General features: G+C 56.8%; 1 protein-coding gene across 1 annotated transcript; it reads right to left on the bottom strand.

Moving 5' to 3' along the window:
- Positions 1-8,932: 8,932 nt before the first annotated feature.
- On the bottom strand, positions 8,933-11,224 carry Nrarp (NOTCH regulated ankyrin repeat protein). The gene has a single exon (XM_046465615.2). It carries the CDS (start codon positions 11,133-11,135, stop codon positions 10,791-10,793), a length of 345 nt encoding a protein of 114 aa, XP_046321571.1. The 5' UTR covers positions 11,136-11,224; the 3' UTR covers positions 8,933-10,790.
- Between the last annotated feature and the right edge of the window lie 2,422 nt (positions 11,225-13,646).

The raw sequence follows: 13,646 nt of genomic DNA, 5'->3' as shown, positions 1-13,646 counted from the left end.
CGCTGCCCTCCACCAGTTCCAGAGAGGGTTCTCTTGCCCGAGGGTCTGCACCCTGGCACTCTCCCACCTGCTTCGGTTCTGATGAAATGCCTGAGCTGTGTGTGGACACGCTCACGGCATGTTAGGTGCGAGTCTGGCTTCCTGGAACACTCTCGGGGAGACTCGGCCCTGAGGGGACGCTGGACGGTGGTTTCCATTTCCCTTCCTGCACGCGTTTCTCTCTGGGGACCTCTCACAGCTCGTTTGTGCGTTCTGTTGGTGGAACGTGGTTCATTCTCATTATTTTTACTATGGTGAGTGACCCTGGGCCCTAAGTGTTTTTGCAGCCTCTCTTTGGCACAAGAATTTGGGTTGAAATGGTTCCCCCAAATTATTAGGTTATATCTAACCCTCAGCGCCTCAGAAGGCAGCTTTATTTGGAGAAATGTGACAGGAGACAAAGCTGAACTGTGCGTGTCAGGATGGCCTAAGATGAGGGCGCAGCGAGGCTGTGTCCTCACAGGAAGAGCAGGCGTGGGCCAGACAGACGGACAGCAGGACAGGGTGGAGACGGGGCGCAGATGGGCCGCAGGCCGCCCATGTCCTCCTGCTCCAGGCTGCGGCACACTGAGGTCCTGCTGTCTCACCACCTGTGGGTGGCACTCTGTGGACAGCCGGTGACCCACACAGGAACATGCACTGGACAGGAATTCTGGTCCAGCTCAGCCCAGTGGCCAGTTTTCCCAAGTGGCTGCTCCCACCCAGGGCTGCTGGGGGCCTCTGCTCCACCTCTCGCCAACACCACCCTTTGAATTTGTGTCTCCTGGATGGACTTTTGTGAAGTGTCTATTCAAGTGTCTTGTCCATTTTGAATGAGGTTGCCTTTTCCTTACCTCGGTCACGGCAGGTACTGGAGACTGAACCCAGGAGTACACACACCCAACCTTTCTATATTTTTTTTTCCTTTTTTTGTACCAGGCACTGAACCTATGGGCACTGAACACTGGGCCACACCGTCAGCCCTATTTTGTATTTTATTTAGAGATAGGGTCTCACAGAGTTGCTTAGCGCTTCCCCGTTGCTGAGGCTGGCTTTGAACTCGTGATCCTCCTGCCTCAGCCTCCTGAGCCACTGGGATTACAGGCGTGGGCCACTGCACTCAGCTTCTATTTTTCCTTTTTAATTTAAATTTTAGTTTTTTGTAGTTGTAAATGGACAGCATGCCTTTATTTTGTTTATTTTTGGTATATGGTCCTAAGGATTGAATCCAGTGTCTTGTGGATGCTAGGCAAGCACTCTGCCACTGAGCCCCAGCCCCAGCCCCAGAACACTTTCTATTTTGAAACAGGGTCTGGATAACGTTCCCAGGCAAGCCTCAAACTTGCAATCCTCCTGCCTCAGCCTCCTGAATCGCTGGGATCACAGCTCCCTGGGTTCTGTTTCTCGTGGATTCTTCAAGGGGCTAGTAACTTCTGAGTAGGAGCCTCCTTTGTACTAGGTGTTGCAAATATCTTCTTCCACACTGTGGCTCACTTCCCTGCCTCCTATGTTTTTTCTTGTTGTTTTGTTTTGTACTGGGGATTGAACCCTGGGGTGCTTAACCTGGCCACATCCCCAACCCTTTTATTTTTTCTTATTTTGAGAAGAATGTTGCTAAATTGCTTAGGGGCTCACTTGTGATCCTCCTGCCTCAGCCTCTGGAGTCACTGGGATTATAGTCTTATGTCACTGTACGCAGGCTTGATGGTTGTTTTGATGAGCAGGAAATCTCAATTTTATCTATTTATTTTTTTTAAATATTTTTTTAGTTTTAGATGGACACAATACCTTTATTAGTTTTTACGTGGTGCTGAGGATCTAACCCAGGGCCTCACACGTGCAAGGCGCACGCTCTACCACTGAGCCATAACCCCAACCCCAGGAAAATCTCGATTTTAATGTGTTCATGTGTATTTATCTTTTCCTTTATATCTCTTGCTTTTTGTGCCCTATTTAAGAGATCTCTCCTGGGTGTGGTGGTGCACACCTGTGATCCTTGGGAGGCCAAGGCAGGAGGATTGCAAGTTTGAGGCCAGCCTGGACACCTTAATTAGTGAATTATTTCAGTGCTAGGGCCTGAACCCAGGGCCACTTACCACCGAGCCACATGCTGTGGCAGTCAGCTTTTCTTTGCTAGGACCAAAATACCCAAGAATCACTCTTTAGAGGAGGACGAGCTCATTTTGGCTAATGGTTTCATGGTTTGGTCAGTGGTGCACTGACTCCACGGCTCTGGGCAAAGAAGGTGGAGGGTGTGATGCGGCCAGGAAGCATGCCCCCAGTGCCCACATTCTCCAGCCACGGCCCACTGCCCTGTCCATTGCTGAGCTGACAAGGTCACAGCTCTCAGTGCCGCGTCTCACCCTGGACCTTCCTGTGCAGCACAGGAACTGCTAGGGCCGCCTCTTATCCAAACCATACACACCACCCTCAGCCCCACCCTGGCCTTTTGTTTTTGGAAGCATGGTCTGCCTTGAATTTGCAATCCTTGTGCCTCAGCCTCAGGAGTCACTGGGATGACAGGGGTGCGCCACTTCCCCAAATAAAATTTGAGAGGCTGGGGTAGTGGCTCAGGGGTGGAGCACTTGCCTAGCATGTGTGAGGCACTGGGTTCAATCCCCAGCCCCACATATGAATAAATAAAATTCCAGAGGGGCTGAGCGGTAGAGTGCTTGCCTAGCAGGAGGCCCTGGGCTAGTGCCCGGTGGGGGATCCCCTCAGACCTTGTCAGGCCTGGAGACATGGCTCCATTTGTGCTGTGGCTTGCACAGCGAGCTCCCCAGGACTGAGGGGGCTGTCCAGCTGTTCCCTAGCAATGCTGCCGTAGCCCCAGCCAGGTCCCCTGCGCATGCGAGTCTCAGGAGTTCTGCTGGCCTGTGTGTCTGTGTCGTCCTGTGTCCCAGGCCTGAGCCTGCAGCCCTGCAGCAAGCCTGTGTCCTGCACAGCAAGCTGGCCCCTGCTCTTCCTGTTCTTGGGCTTTGCATTTCAAAACAGATTGATAGTCATCTGGACACGTCCTCCCAAAATGGTGAGGATTTTTTTAATCCAGGGGTGCTTCACCACTGGGCTACATCCCCAGCTCCCCCTCCCTTTTTATTAATTTATTTTTGAGGCAGGATTTCACTAAGTTGTCCAGGCTGAACCTTCTAACCTCCTGCTTCAGCTTCCTGAAGAGCTGGGGTTACAGGCATGGCCCCCAAGCCTAGCCTGTATCTCCAGGCCTATGCCACTGCGCCAGGCTCTCCTCTTACACCCTCATTAGGCTGGGCTCACAGCACAGAACAGACTGTGTCCCAGCCCTCCCTCGCAGTAAGGTTGTCAGATGACCAAGTTCCAGCCAATGGGATATAAGCCGATGTGCAAGAAGGACTTCTAGGAAGTGTCAGGGAAGGAGAGGACCCTCCCTTTTCTGCTGGCTGGAAGGTCGACTTGTTTAAAAGAGATTTTATTTGAGGTTAAATTCGCATACAAGTGACCATTTCAAATGTGTAACTTAGGTACATTTACAATGTGGTGTTGGAATTGTTACCTTTTCTTGTTTCCAATCTTATTCTTTATTTGTTCTCTCTAGTTGTACATGACAACAGAGTGCTTTTCAATTCATCATACACAAAATGGAGTGCAACATTTCAATTCATGATTTGAAACACACTATTCATGCAATCATACATGTACCTTGGGTAATGATGTCCACCTCATTCCACCATCTTTCCTACCCCCATAAACCCTCCCCTTTGCCCAATCCAGAGTTCCTCCATTCTTCCCATGCCCCTCTATCATAGATCATCATCCACTAATCAGAGAAAACATTTCGCCTTTAGATTTTTAGGGTTGTCTTATTTTGCTTAACATGATATTCTCTAATTCCATCCATTTACCTGCAAATGCCATGATTTTATTTTCTTTTATGCTGAGTAATATTTCATTCTGTATATAAATAACATTTTCTTTATCCATTTATCTATTGGTGGGCAACTAGGTTGGTTCCACAGTTTAGCTGTTGTGAATTCAGCTGCTATAAAAATTGGTGTGGCTATAACTATAGTATGCTGATTTTTAAGTCCTTTGAGTACAGACCAAGGAATGAGAGAGCCAGATCAAATGGTGGTTCCATTTCAAGTTTTTTTGAGGTACATCCACATTGTTTTCCGAAGTGGTTGCACCAAGTTTCAATCCCACCAGGAATATATGGTGCAGCTTTTCCCCAAAATCTTCTCCAAAACTTGTTATTGCTTGTATTCTTGATAACTGCCATTCTGACTGGGGTGAGATGAAATCCTACAGTAGTTTTGATTTGCATTTTTCTAATTACTAAAGATGTTGAACACTTTTTTATATTTTTGTTGGTCACTTGTATATCTTCTTCTGAAGATACTGCTACTTTTGAACTTTGTCTTATCCTTTTGGAAAGTTTATGGAATGCTTTGGGTTTGGTTCCTGTGGGGATTCTTCCCCACGTGCTAAGAGATGGCACCGGGTACCCAGTGAGGGATTTCACAGACCTGTGGGTCTTATAACTGGAGGACATACACTAGTTATAAACAGGTCTCCTAGCTCTGTCCCTGGGCAGGCAAGACTTTGAACAAAGAGCTCTTTTCTTGCACACCTGGCACGGCCATATCCACCAGAATGGAGTGGGGCTGGTGTTGAGATGGCAGTACCAGCCACCATGGGACATGGGAATCTCCCTAGCCCACTGAGTTCCAGGCTCCATGGGTGACCTGGTAGCATCCTGCAACTTGTCCCTGGGGTCCTGAGGGATGTGGTCTGTGTCCTCTTCCCATCTGAAGTGTGACACACGGTGGCATGTCCCAGGGCTGCGATAAACACTGCCCTGCTCACTGTCCATCTCTGGCACCCTGGGCCCTAGAACGTCCTCCCCCCCATCTGATCAGGCAAACACACACCCTGGCCACCTTCTCCAGGCCTGGCTTGGGTTCTTTGGCTCCGCACACCTGCTGCCTCCTTTGAAATCTGCTGGGCACCTGTCACTGCCCATCTGTTGATTCGCCTGGGCTGAGAGGACCTCTAAGTACAGCATCCCTTCCACCAAGTGTCCCCAGTTTTGGTCCATTTGCCCACTCCATGCCCCACAAAGGGGCAGTGTCCAGACCTGCTTGGCCCTGTCGTCACGCGGTTTGGCCCTGTGGCATGTGCTTTCCGGTTTTCCCTCTGGACTCCTTTGACACAGGACACTGCCAGCTCCCACGGCAGCGTCCGAGTGCCGCACAGAGCTGGTCTCGCTGGTCTTGGCCGCCGCTATCCGTGAACGAGCCCTCTGGCCCTGCCGGAAGGGTGTGGCCCTAGCCCTAGCGCAGGCTGGTCACCTGCGGGGCTGCCCGACCCACGTAACCCGCGCTCCACCACACCCGCCCCTGCTCCTCGGTGCTCGCAGCGCTCCAGCCAAATCCCTGCGTCTGTCCGACTCACCTCCCAGCGGAGGCGGCCGGGGTCCAGCTCAGCTGTGAGCAGCTCCAGGCCCGTGAGGGTGGTGTGGGCGTTGGCCCGAGACTCCGGTCCACAGTTCGGGGGGCAGGCTGGGTGCGCGCAGAGGGGTCCTTTTCCCTGTGGGTCTGGGTGCAGTGCGGGTCACGGCCACATGGTGGCAGCACAGCTGCGCCGGGTCCCTCCCGGCCCGACGGCCCCGCGTACCACAGCCACCTTCCCACTGCTTGGCGATCCTTGGTCGCCAGAGGGTGGGCAGGTCCCGGACAGGCTGAGGGGTTCCGGGATTGTGCGCCCCGCCCCATCCCTCGGGGTCGGACCCCGGCGCCCCTTCCTCTGCGTCCACGCGCTCCTGCGCCTGGTGGCGGGAGGGTCCCCATCTCCAGCTCAGATGGCTCGCCTCGCAGTCTTGCGGGGACCAAGGTGCTCAGGCGGCCCCGCCAGCTCTTGCCCCATCCGCGCGGGGCGTCCTTGAGCCCCTCGCCCTGCAGCGTCAGGCGGGTTCTCCAGAGGAGCCGCCAGTCCCAGGCCGTGACCCCGAGCAGACGACAGCTGGGCTCTACCCTCGTGTCGCGCGAGGCAAGTGGGTATTGGGCCGGCGGCGGGCTGCCCTGGGCCAGGGCGCTGCCCCTAGCGGACCGTGCGCTGGGCGGGGGCGCCGCGCCTTGCCCCGCCTGGCGCGACCGGCTGAAGGGCCCGGCGGGCTTTGAATGCAAAGACCGGCCTTTGTGAAAGCCCGCCCCACCCGGCGGAGCCCCCGCCCCGCCCCCGCGCCGCCGCCGTCCCCCGCCCGCCTCATTAGCATAGCAGCTGCTCGCCGAGCGGGACCGCGCTCTGGAGAGGGCAGAGGCCTCGGGGATGAATGGGGCCACGGCTTTGGAAGGGGAGGGAGAAGAAAGACCGACAGACGGACTCGCGGAGGGACGGTCGGAAGGACGGCCGAGCAGAAGAATACGCCACGCGGGGGGCTGGGGCAGCGGCCCGGCCGGCGGGGCGGAGTGTGCGGGAGGGGGGCGGCCTCCCCGGACCCCGAGCCCCAGGAGGGTGTCGCTGGAGGCCTCGGAAGGAGCAGTTGCGGAGGTTCCCAGACCTCCGACGGCCTCTTCTGTGGCCTGCGCCCTCACACTGCGGCCTGTGGCTTTGTTTCCCAGCTGTCCCGGCGCGGGGCCTCCTTTCCCGACCTTCAAGACCGGTGGACGCCGCCGCCTCCTCTTTGCAGGCTCCAGGCAGCACCGGGAGGCAGCTGGCCCTCCCCAGGTCACAGGGCTGCTGTCCCTGTGTTCTCATGCACACCCCTCTATCCCTCCTGGTGCTGAGCTACAGGCCTTTGGGAACAGACTGACGCCGGGCAGCCCCTTCCCTGTCTCCTTCCTCCCTGGCTTCCAAATCCGGCCCTCTCCCCTTGGGCACCACTTTCTAGCTGACCGTCTTTCTCTATTTCCAACTGTGTTTCCTGCGTGCTGTCAGGGTCAGATCACAGGCAGACAGGCCGATGGCCCTGCTGCAGAGTCCAGTGGGGCAGGCCTTGCTCTCACTAGTTTAGTGGGCCTCCTCTCTCCCTATGAGGGTTTCCCAGCAGCCCACGCCCAGCCTGCAGCACTACCTCCCCTGGGTCTGCTCAGTGCCTGGGGCACCCCCACTAGCCTGCACAGGCACCCTTCAGGTCTGCAGGCTGGGCAGCTGTGCATTCTTTTTCACCCTGGCCACCAGAGACCAGCATAGGAGGGGGGGTGGGGCCTTCCCAAAGACTCCATTGGTCAATACCTGCCAACACCCACCAGAACGGAGGCAGTCCGCTATTGGCTGGGCACCCAGGCCCTGGAAGGACAGTCTGCCCCAGACACACCAGTCAGAGACACACAGCAGCTTAAATCTTATGCCTGGTTAGCAGGGACTCCCCCTTTGTCCCCACCTCAAGCACCCTGTCCCCTCCCAGTAGTCACACTTTGGGCCACAATTGCTCAGGCAGTCCCTCTTCACAGAGTTACTCATTCTGGAAAGTGCTGCCTAGGGTCCCTTTCTAAGACACGAGGGCTCCTGTGAAGGAGTCTCCTGTGTCTTATCCCCTGCCCAGTTCCTCAATTCCCAGGGTTGGCTGCAAGCAAACCTCAGGAGAAAGGAAGTTAAGTTCCACCAAGGCTCCATCCCTGAGTCCCCTCTCCAGGGGCCTGGTGTCTGTGCCTAAGAGAGACTGTCTTCCCAGGGGGCAGCGTGGAGACTTCTCAGTCAAAAGTGTCCCTTAAGGCAACTGGAAACATTCCCTTGGGGTGGCGGCTCTGTGCCCAGGAGGCACTAGTGCCTCTCTGGAGTGGGGCAATTCAAGGGTGTTGCAGGATAGTGGACACTGGGCCCTATCCAGTGATGGCATCTTCTTCCAAGGTCTTTCTGCCCTATGTGAAATCAGTCCCTGGTGGGGCAAGGGGGTGTAGAGTGAAGCCATGGCCCAGCACATCCCTGGGTGCCTGAGCAATGCCCAGGCTTGACTCATTCTCCAGATGCCCAGTAGCATCCAATTTTTTGTGGTGATTCTCCTGTGGCAGGTTGGGCAGCTGCCAGCTGACCCAGGGCAGAACTTCCCAAGGCCTGGCTTGGTGGGGTGCTGGGCGGGTGGGTACCCTTCGCTCTCCATACAGCTCATTAGCATCACATAGTCCACTCACCTCCACAGACAGTGTAGCCACTGTCCCAGGCCAGTGCTGGGTGGCCAGAAATGCCTACTCAACCAAAAGAAAATGCATCTGAAGATCTTCAAGGGTAGGAGCAGGACCCTAACAGGGACTGGCATGGGTGCCAGCCTGGGGAGGGCAGCTGCCACCCCGTGCAGGGGTCTGAGAGTATCTGGAGACAGCCCCACCTCCTAACACTCAGAACAGTCTGGCAGTGAGACTTACCCTGCCCCTTCTCCAGGGTCTCCTCTTTGCAAGCTGCTGTTGCTGGAGGATGGGGGTCTCCCTGCAGGGCCCCAGGGCATGTTGGGAGTGGGGTGAGAGTCTCTCTCCTCCTGCACACCTGGGGACCCCTAGGCCCTAAACTTGCTCCCAGAGGGTGACCCGGGTCTGTCTACCTGGGAAGCACAGCAAACACACCTCAGGAGTGAGCAGCCATAATGTTCCCCCAAATCTAAGACTCCTGTGTGCATCTGGCAAGGAGGGAAGAAGGGCTGGTCCCTTCCAAGAGCTTAGCTCTCAGGCTGGGTGGCAGGCAGGTCTTTCTGGGATCTCGGCAGCCTTGCCACAGAACTGGTCAGGAAGCCGCTGAGGCAGCAGCTCCAGTGCCCTCAAGGTGGCTGGAATGGGGGCAGCCCTGGGTCCTCACAAGTCCTGTGTGGCCGGCTTGGATTTGGCTGTTGAGTGGGGCTGGACAGTCGTTTTCCAGGAGCTGTCTTTAGGTGATGGCAAACAGTGAGCCCTGCTGACTTCATCCCAGAAGGGGGTGTCTTACACTGGCCAAGAACAAGAAACAACAAACTCATTTTTTTTTAATATAAAAAGATCAATGAAAAATTTATTTATAAATTTTTCATGCTGGGCTACAAGTCTATATCGTACACTCAGGATGTGCTGCAGACTCTGTCCAGTTGGAAGTGATCAAACCCCGGCCCATAGCAGCTCCAACAAAGCCTAGGAGTCTTAACATTAATTAACATAATTAAAAAGGCATTTGCATGTAGAAAAAATATACAGAACTCCTTTTGGAGTAATCTGTGCTTGTTTCAATGTCTGCTCGTTTCACTGACATTATCAACATATTCTTCTCACACGTTCCTTAAAAAGCCGAAGAGGCCGCACGTGACCAGCCAGCACAAAGGGCCTCCACCCACCTGTGTCCTCAAGTGCTCCCCATTTTTGCACGCAGGGTCAGCAGCACTTCTACGAAGGGGAAACCTCATTTAAATTTGAATAATTCAGCCTCCCTTTTATTTCCCAGGATCAAAACAAGGGGTATGGGGTTGCATAGAAAATCGGAACCACAGAAACCAGGAAAGCTCCTTTCGGGACTGCTAGCGACGCTCTAGCGCCTCTGCCGTCCCGTCCTCGGCGCAGCCCCTCCCCCACGGCAGATCCTCGGATCCCAAGTGGGTCCTCGAGCCGGGGAGGCCGAGGAAGGGCGCAGGGGCCCTTCCACTCAGCAACAGCACGAGAGATTCACAGTCTTATAGGCATTTTATAAAAATATAAATATGGGTACACTGTTGCCTTCACAACGCTGGATACAACGCCCTTTAAAATTGGGTTTATAACCAAGATTCAAAACATACACCTAAAACTTGGCTTAAAGTATGTTAATATTTTATATTGTCATAAATGTTATGACGTTTAATCGCGGCAAATCCATTTACTTTTTAAAAAAAGTGTGCAACCGACTGTTAACTATAATAGAACTCACTAGTGAGGGTAACGACGGCTCCTACCCCCACATCCCTGCCCCGCGAGCACCAGCGAGCTTCCAGGCCCCCTAGGAAACTGCAAAACCAGCCGGTTTGCGAGATGGTGGCCTCTCACGGAGGGGAAGGGTGGCCTTGGGCTTCCGAAACTCACTCGGGATGCAGGGAGAGGGAGGAGGAGGGGGAGAGAAGAGGAGGCAGGAGCGAGAGGGGGTTGGGGCAGGGGAGGGAAGAGCAACGGGAAAACCGTCGGGCTAGGCGGTATTTTCAGTGCAACCAAGAAATGGTAGACTCAAGTTTTTAGTTTTAAGACTAGAAAAAAATGCATCTTTCCCCCATGACCACATTGAGCACGCATAATATTTTCCAAACAAAAATCAGGCGCACAAACTTCACCCACAAATATACACACACTTGATAAATAGTTTGGGGCACCAGGGACAGCGAACATCTCCTTTGTGGCGCGCGGGCGCGCAGGCTGCGCGGTAACTGCTCTGCGGCCCTGCGGGTTGGCGGTTCCCGTGGGCGGCGATGGGCGCCCGAGTCCGCCGCGCCCCCGCCGCGCGCCTTTCAGCTTCGGGAGAAAGCCTTCTGAGCCGAGGATCCGGTATCTCGGGATTCCGAACTCACTGGTTGTGAGACTCAAATTTCAAAAGGGGCTGGCGCCTGCGCCCCGCCCCCACCCGCGAGGCGGCAGGCGGGGACCGTGGGAAGGCGCTTGGACCGGGCCGGGCAGCCAGGCACCGCCGAGGGGAGGCGCTGGCCGGCGGGGCGGCGGGCCCCGGGGCCGCGGACGCGCACTGTGTCCTCGTCGTGGCTGCGGGCGCCAAGGGCTGGGCTGCCGACGGGCCTGCGACCCTAGTGTACACGGAGGTAGATGGCTGGAAGGTACAGCAGAGACGACGCGGGCGCGGGCTGGAGGGGTTCAGGGTCCGGGCGGGCATCACCGGCCGCTGGCCGCATACTTGGCCTTAGTGATGAGATAAAGCACGATGTCCTGGTGGCCGCCAAAGGCGGCGATGTGCAGCGCGCTCCAGCCGTCGCGGTTGGCCAGGCGTATGTCGGCGCCGAACTTGACCAGCAGCTTCACCAGCTCCAGGTTGCCGTCGATGACCGACTGGTGCAGCGCCGTCTGGCCTTCGGGACCGAACGAGTTCACGTTGAACTCGCAGTTGGTCATGTTCTGCAGCAGTGACTGCAGCTCCTGCGTGTTGCCCTTGCGCACCGCTTCCTGGAAGATGCGCTGCGTCTGTGGCGCCGAGCAGGTGGACAGCTCCGCCTGGCTCATGCTGCCGCCGGGCGCCGGCCGCGCGCCGGGCCGGGGCTCAGCTCGGGCGGCGGCTGCGGCGCAGGCCCCCGCTTGTCTCGGGGCGTGTCTCGGGACGCGCCTCGGCGCATGGAGGGCGCAGCGCCCCCGGGCCCCGCACGCCGCCCCTGCGCGCTCCAGGCGCTCGGGGCCGCGGGCCGCCGCCGCGGGGCCCCCGCCGCATCCAGCCGCGCCCGGGCTGGCGGGTGACGGGGGCGGTCGCTGCGCTCGCGGGGGCCGGGCGAGGTCGGGCCCGGCAACACGCGTGGTCCCAGTCCTTGCAACGCACGCGGTCCCAGTCCCTGCTGGGCTCAACTGCGCTCCCACACAGCTCCCACTCGTGTCCTCCCGCGCCGCGGCTCTCACTCACCCGCGGCGCCCGGGAGCCTTTTACAGTCCTTATATTTGCATAACAATAGCCCCATGACGCGCGCGCCGGCGGGCCGGCTATTGGGCCTTGTGCACGTGAGGGCGGGGCGTGGGCGATGCCGGGGGCGTGTCCCGGCGCGGTGCGTTCCGCGGCAGGGGGCGCTGGTTGCTGGAGGCGCGAGGCGGGGAAGCCAGGTGGCCGCGGGGCGCCCACTCCGACGCTGCTACCGCCTGGATCCGCTCGCCCTGTGCCTCCTCCTCCCTCCGTCGTCGATCCGCCCACTCCAGCCCCTCCAGCCACCCAGGAAATTCTGAGCTCCCTGCTCAGTCGGATGCTGGTGACGGCCACTCCACGAAGGGCGCCAGCTTGTGGCCCTCCACTACACTGGTCCTTCCAGCGCAAGGGCAGCTTCCCCCAGAGGCACGCCCAGTCTGTTTGACTTCATCACATTGACAAGAGGAGCCCCAAGCCCCCAGTCATCCCGGGAAGGGGTCCCACTCTCCTCTCCAGATAAAGCCTGGGCGGTGGGGGCGGGGTCAGGTTCTCAGTGGAAGGCTGTCGTTGGACCGCAGTACTGGCCTCTTTGCTGCCCAGCCCCTGTCTGCATGTAGGAGGCACAGAGATCTGGCCAAATGGGCAGTCTCAGGTAAGGCACTCAAGATTGCCTTGCAAAGGAATTCTGAAATTACTCTCTCCAAACTGTAAAACCAACTGACTTTTTATTGACTAGCTCTAACTGACCTAGAGGTGCTAGCCAGGGACGCAGCACTGCCACATTTCCTCATTAGGGTTTACAGTTTACAGCTCTGCTGCGGTCTCTGGGAATTAAGGAGGAATCATTCTCAGATTCTCAGACTTGCAAAGCAGGAGGCTGGGGCACGCTGGGGCTTGAATTCCTTCTGAGGCCAGGCCAGGAATTCTTTGTTTTTGGTGGGGGTGGGGGGGGCACTGGGGATTGAGCCCAGGGGCTCTTTACTACTGAGCTAAAGCCTCAGCCCTTGCTAAGGTCTTCCTAAGTTGCTGAGGGTCTCACTAACATTCTGAGGCTAGCCTCAAACTTTTGATCCTCTTGCCTTTGCCTCCAGCAACTAGGATTATAGGCCAGCAGGCTGTGCCCAGATTAGAGCAGGAATTCTAAACAGGCAGCTCTGGGCCTCTCCAGGAGAGCTGCAGGGCTCTCCTAGGTGTCTGCCCAAGTATCTGGCCACTCACATAGGTGTGTCCCCACCTTATTCTGTCTTCTGGGGATGGTCACAGCCAAAGTAGGAAGAAAAATTGGGCAAGTGCCCATCTCTGACTGACTACTCTCAGGCCTGACCTTGGCAGATTTGACAGGGCCATGCTCCCTTGGGGTCTTCTTGGTGGCCTGGGAACCTGAATCCCTCAAGTGCACAACTTAGGACAGCTCTGGTTCTCCTGAGGTCCCTGGTCCTTCTGGCTCTGCTCCCCTGACGTTGCCCACCGGGCCTCTGCTTTTTTACCAAGAGCTCTTGAGGTGAGAGGGACAGTGCTGGTTCTCTGCGCTCTGCAGGTAGCAACATCAAGGTTCAGGTGGGGACGCTGTCTCCAGCTAGCATCTTGGTTTCCTAAGGAAGGGGGCTGCCTTGTAGCTGGCAACTTGGTTCTGGCTGGTGGCTGCACAGCAGTCCAAGGGCCGAGTGTGGATGTGTGCTCCAAGAATGTGCCCAAGAAGGGTGGACTGCCTTTTGGTTCTTTTTTTGCCCATCTGCCCAGGGCCTGGTGACACTTGACTGGAGGACATGGAGGGCATGGCTGTGGTAAGGGGAGCCCATGCTCTCACCAAGCCCAGGTGCCCTGGAAGGTGGGTGGGTTCCCATATAGGCTCCTGCCCAGGTGGGCTCCTGCCCAGCCTAGAGAAGGGCATCCGAGACACTGGCAGGAGCAGAGCCTGGGAGAAAGGTCCTGTTGACATCCGCGGCCTCTGGCAGACAAAGGGGCCTGTGTGAGCTCAGTGTGGGAACTTGAGGCTGCCGCCTCGAGGCCGTGAAATGGCTGGTGGCTCTGGCGGCCCTGGCAGGGGTGGTGTGGCTGGTGTAGGAGCCCTGCCTGGTGGGAGCCTACCCTGAGGTCACCCTGCCATCGGTCAGGAGCAAGGCTGACAG

The sequence above is a fragment of the Marmota monax genome, unplaced genomic scaffold (genome assembly GCF_021218885.2).
Source record: "Marmota monax isolate L192 unplaced genomic scaffold, Marmota_monax_Labrador192_F-V1.1 WCK01_AAM20220418_F8-fsc00167, whole genome shotgun sequence".
Taxonomy (NCBI): domain Eukaryota; kingdom Metazoa; phylum Chordata; class Mammalia; order Rodentia; family Sciuridae; genus Marmota; species Marmota monax.
The sequence above is the reverse complement of the archived record's forward strand: the minus strand, read 5'-3'. Positions and strand labels throughout refer to the sequence as shown.

What these genes read in the sequence shown, in the direction of transcription:
- Nrarp (XM_046465615.2), bottom strand. Translation starts at nt 11,135, where the DNA reads ATGAGCCAGGCGGAGCTGTCCACCTGCTCGGCGCCACAGACGCAGCGC.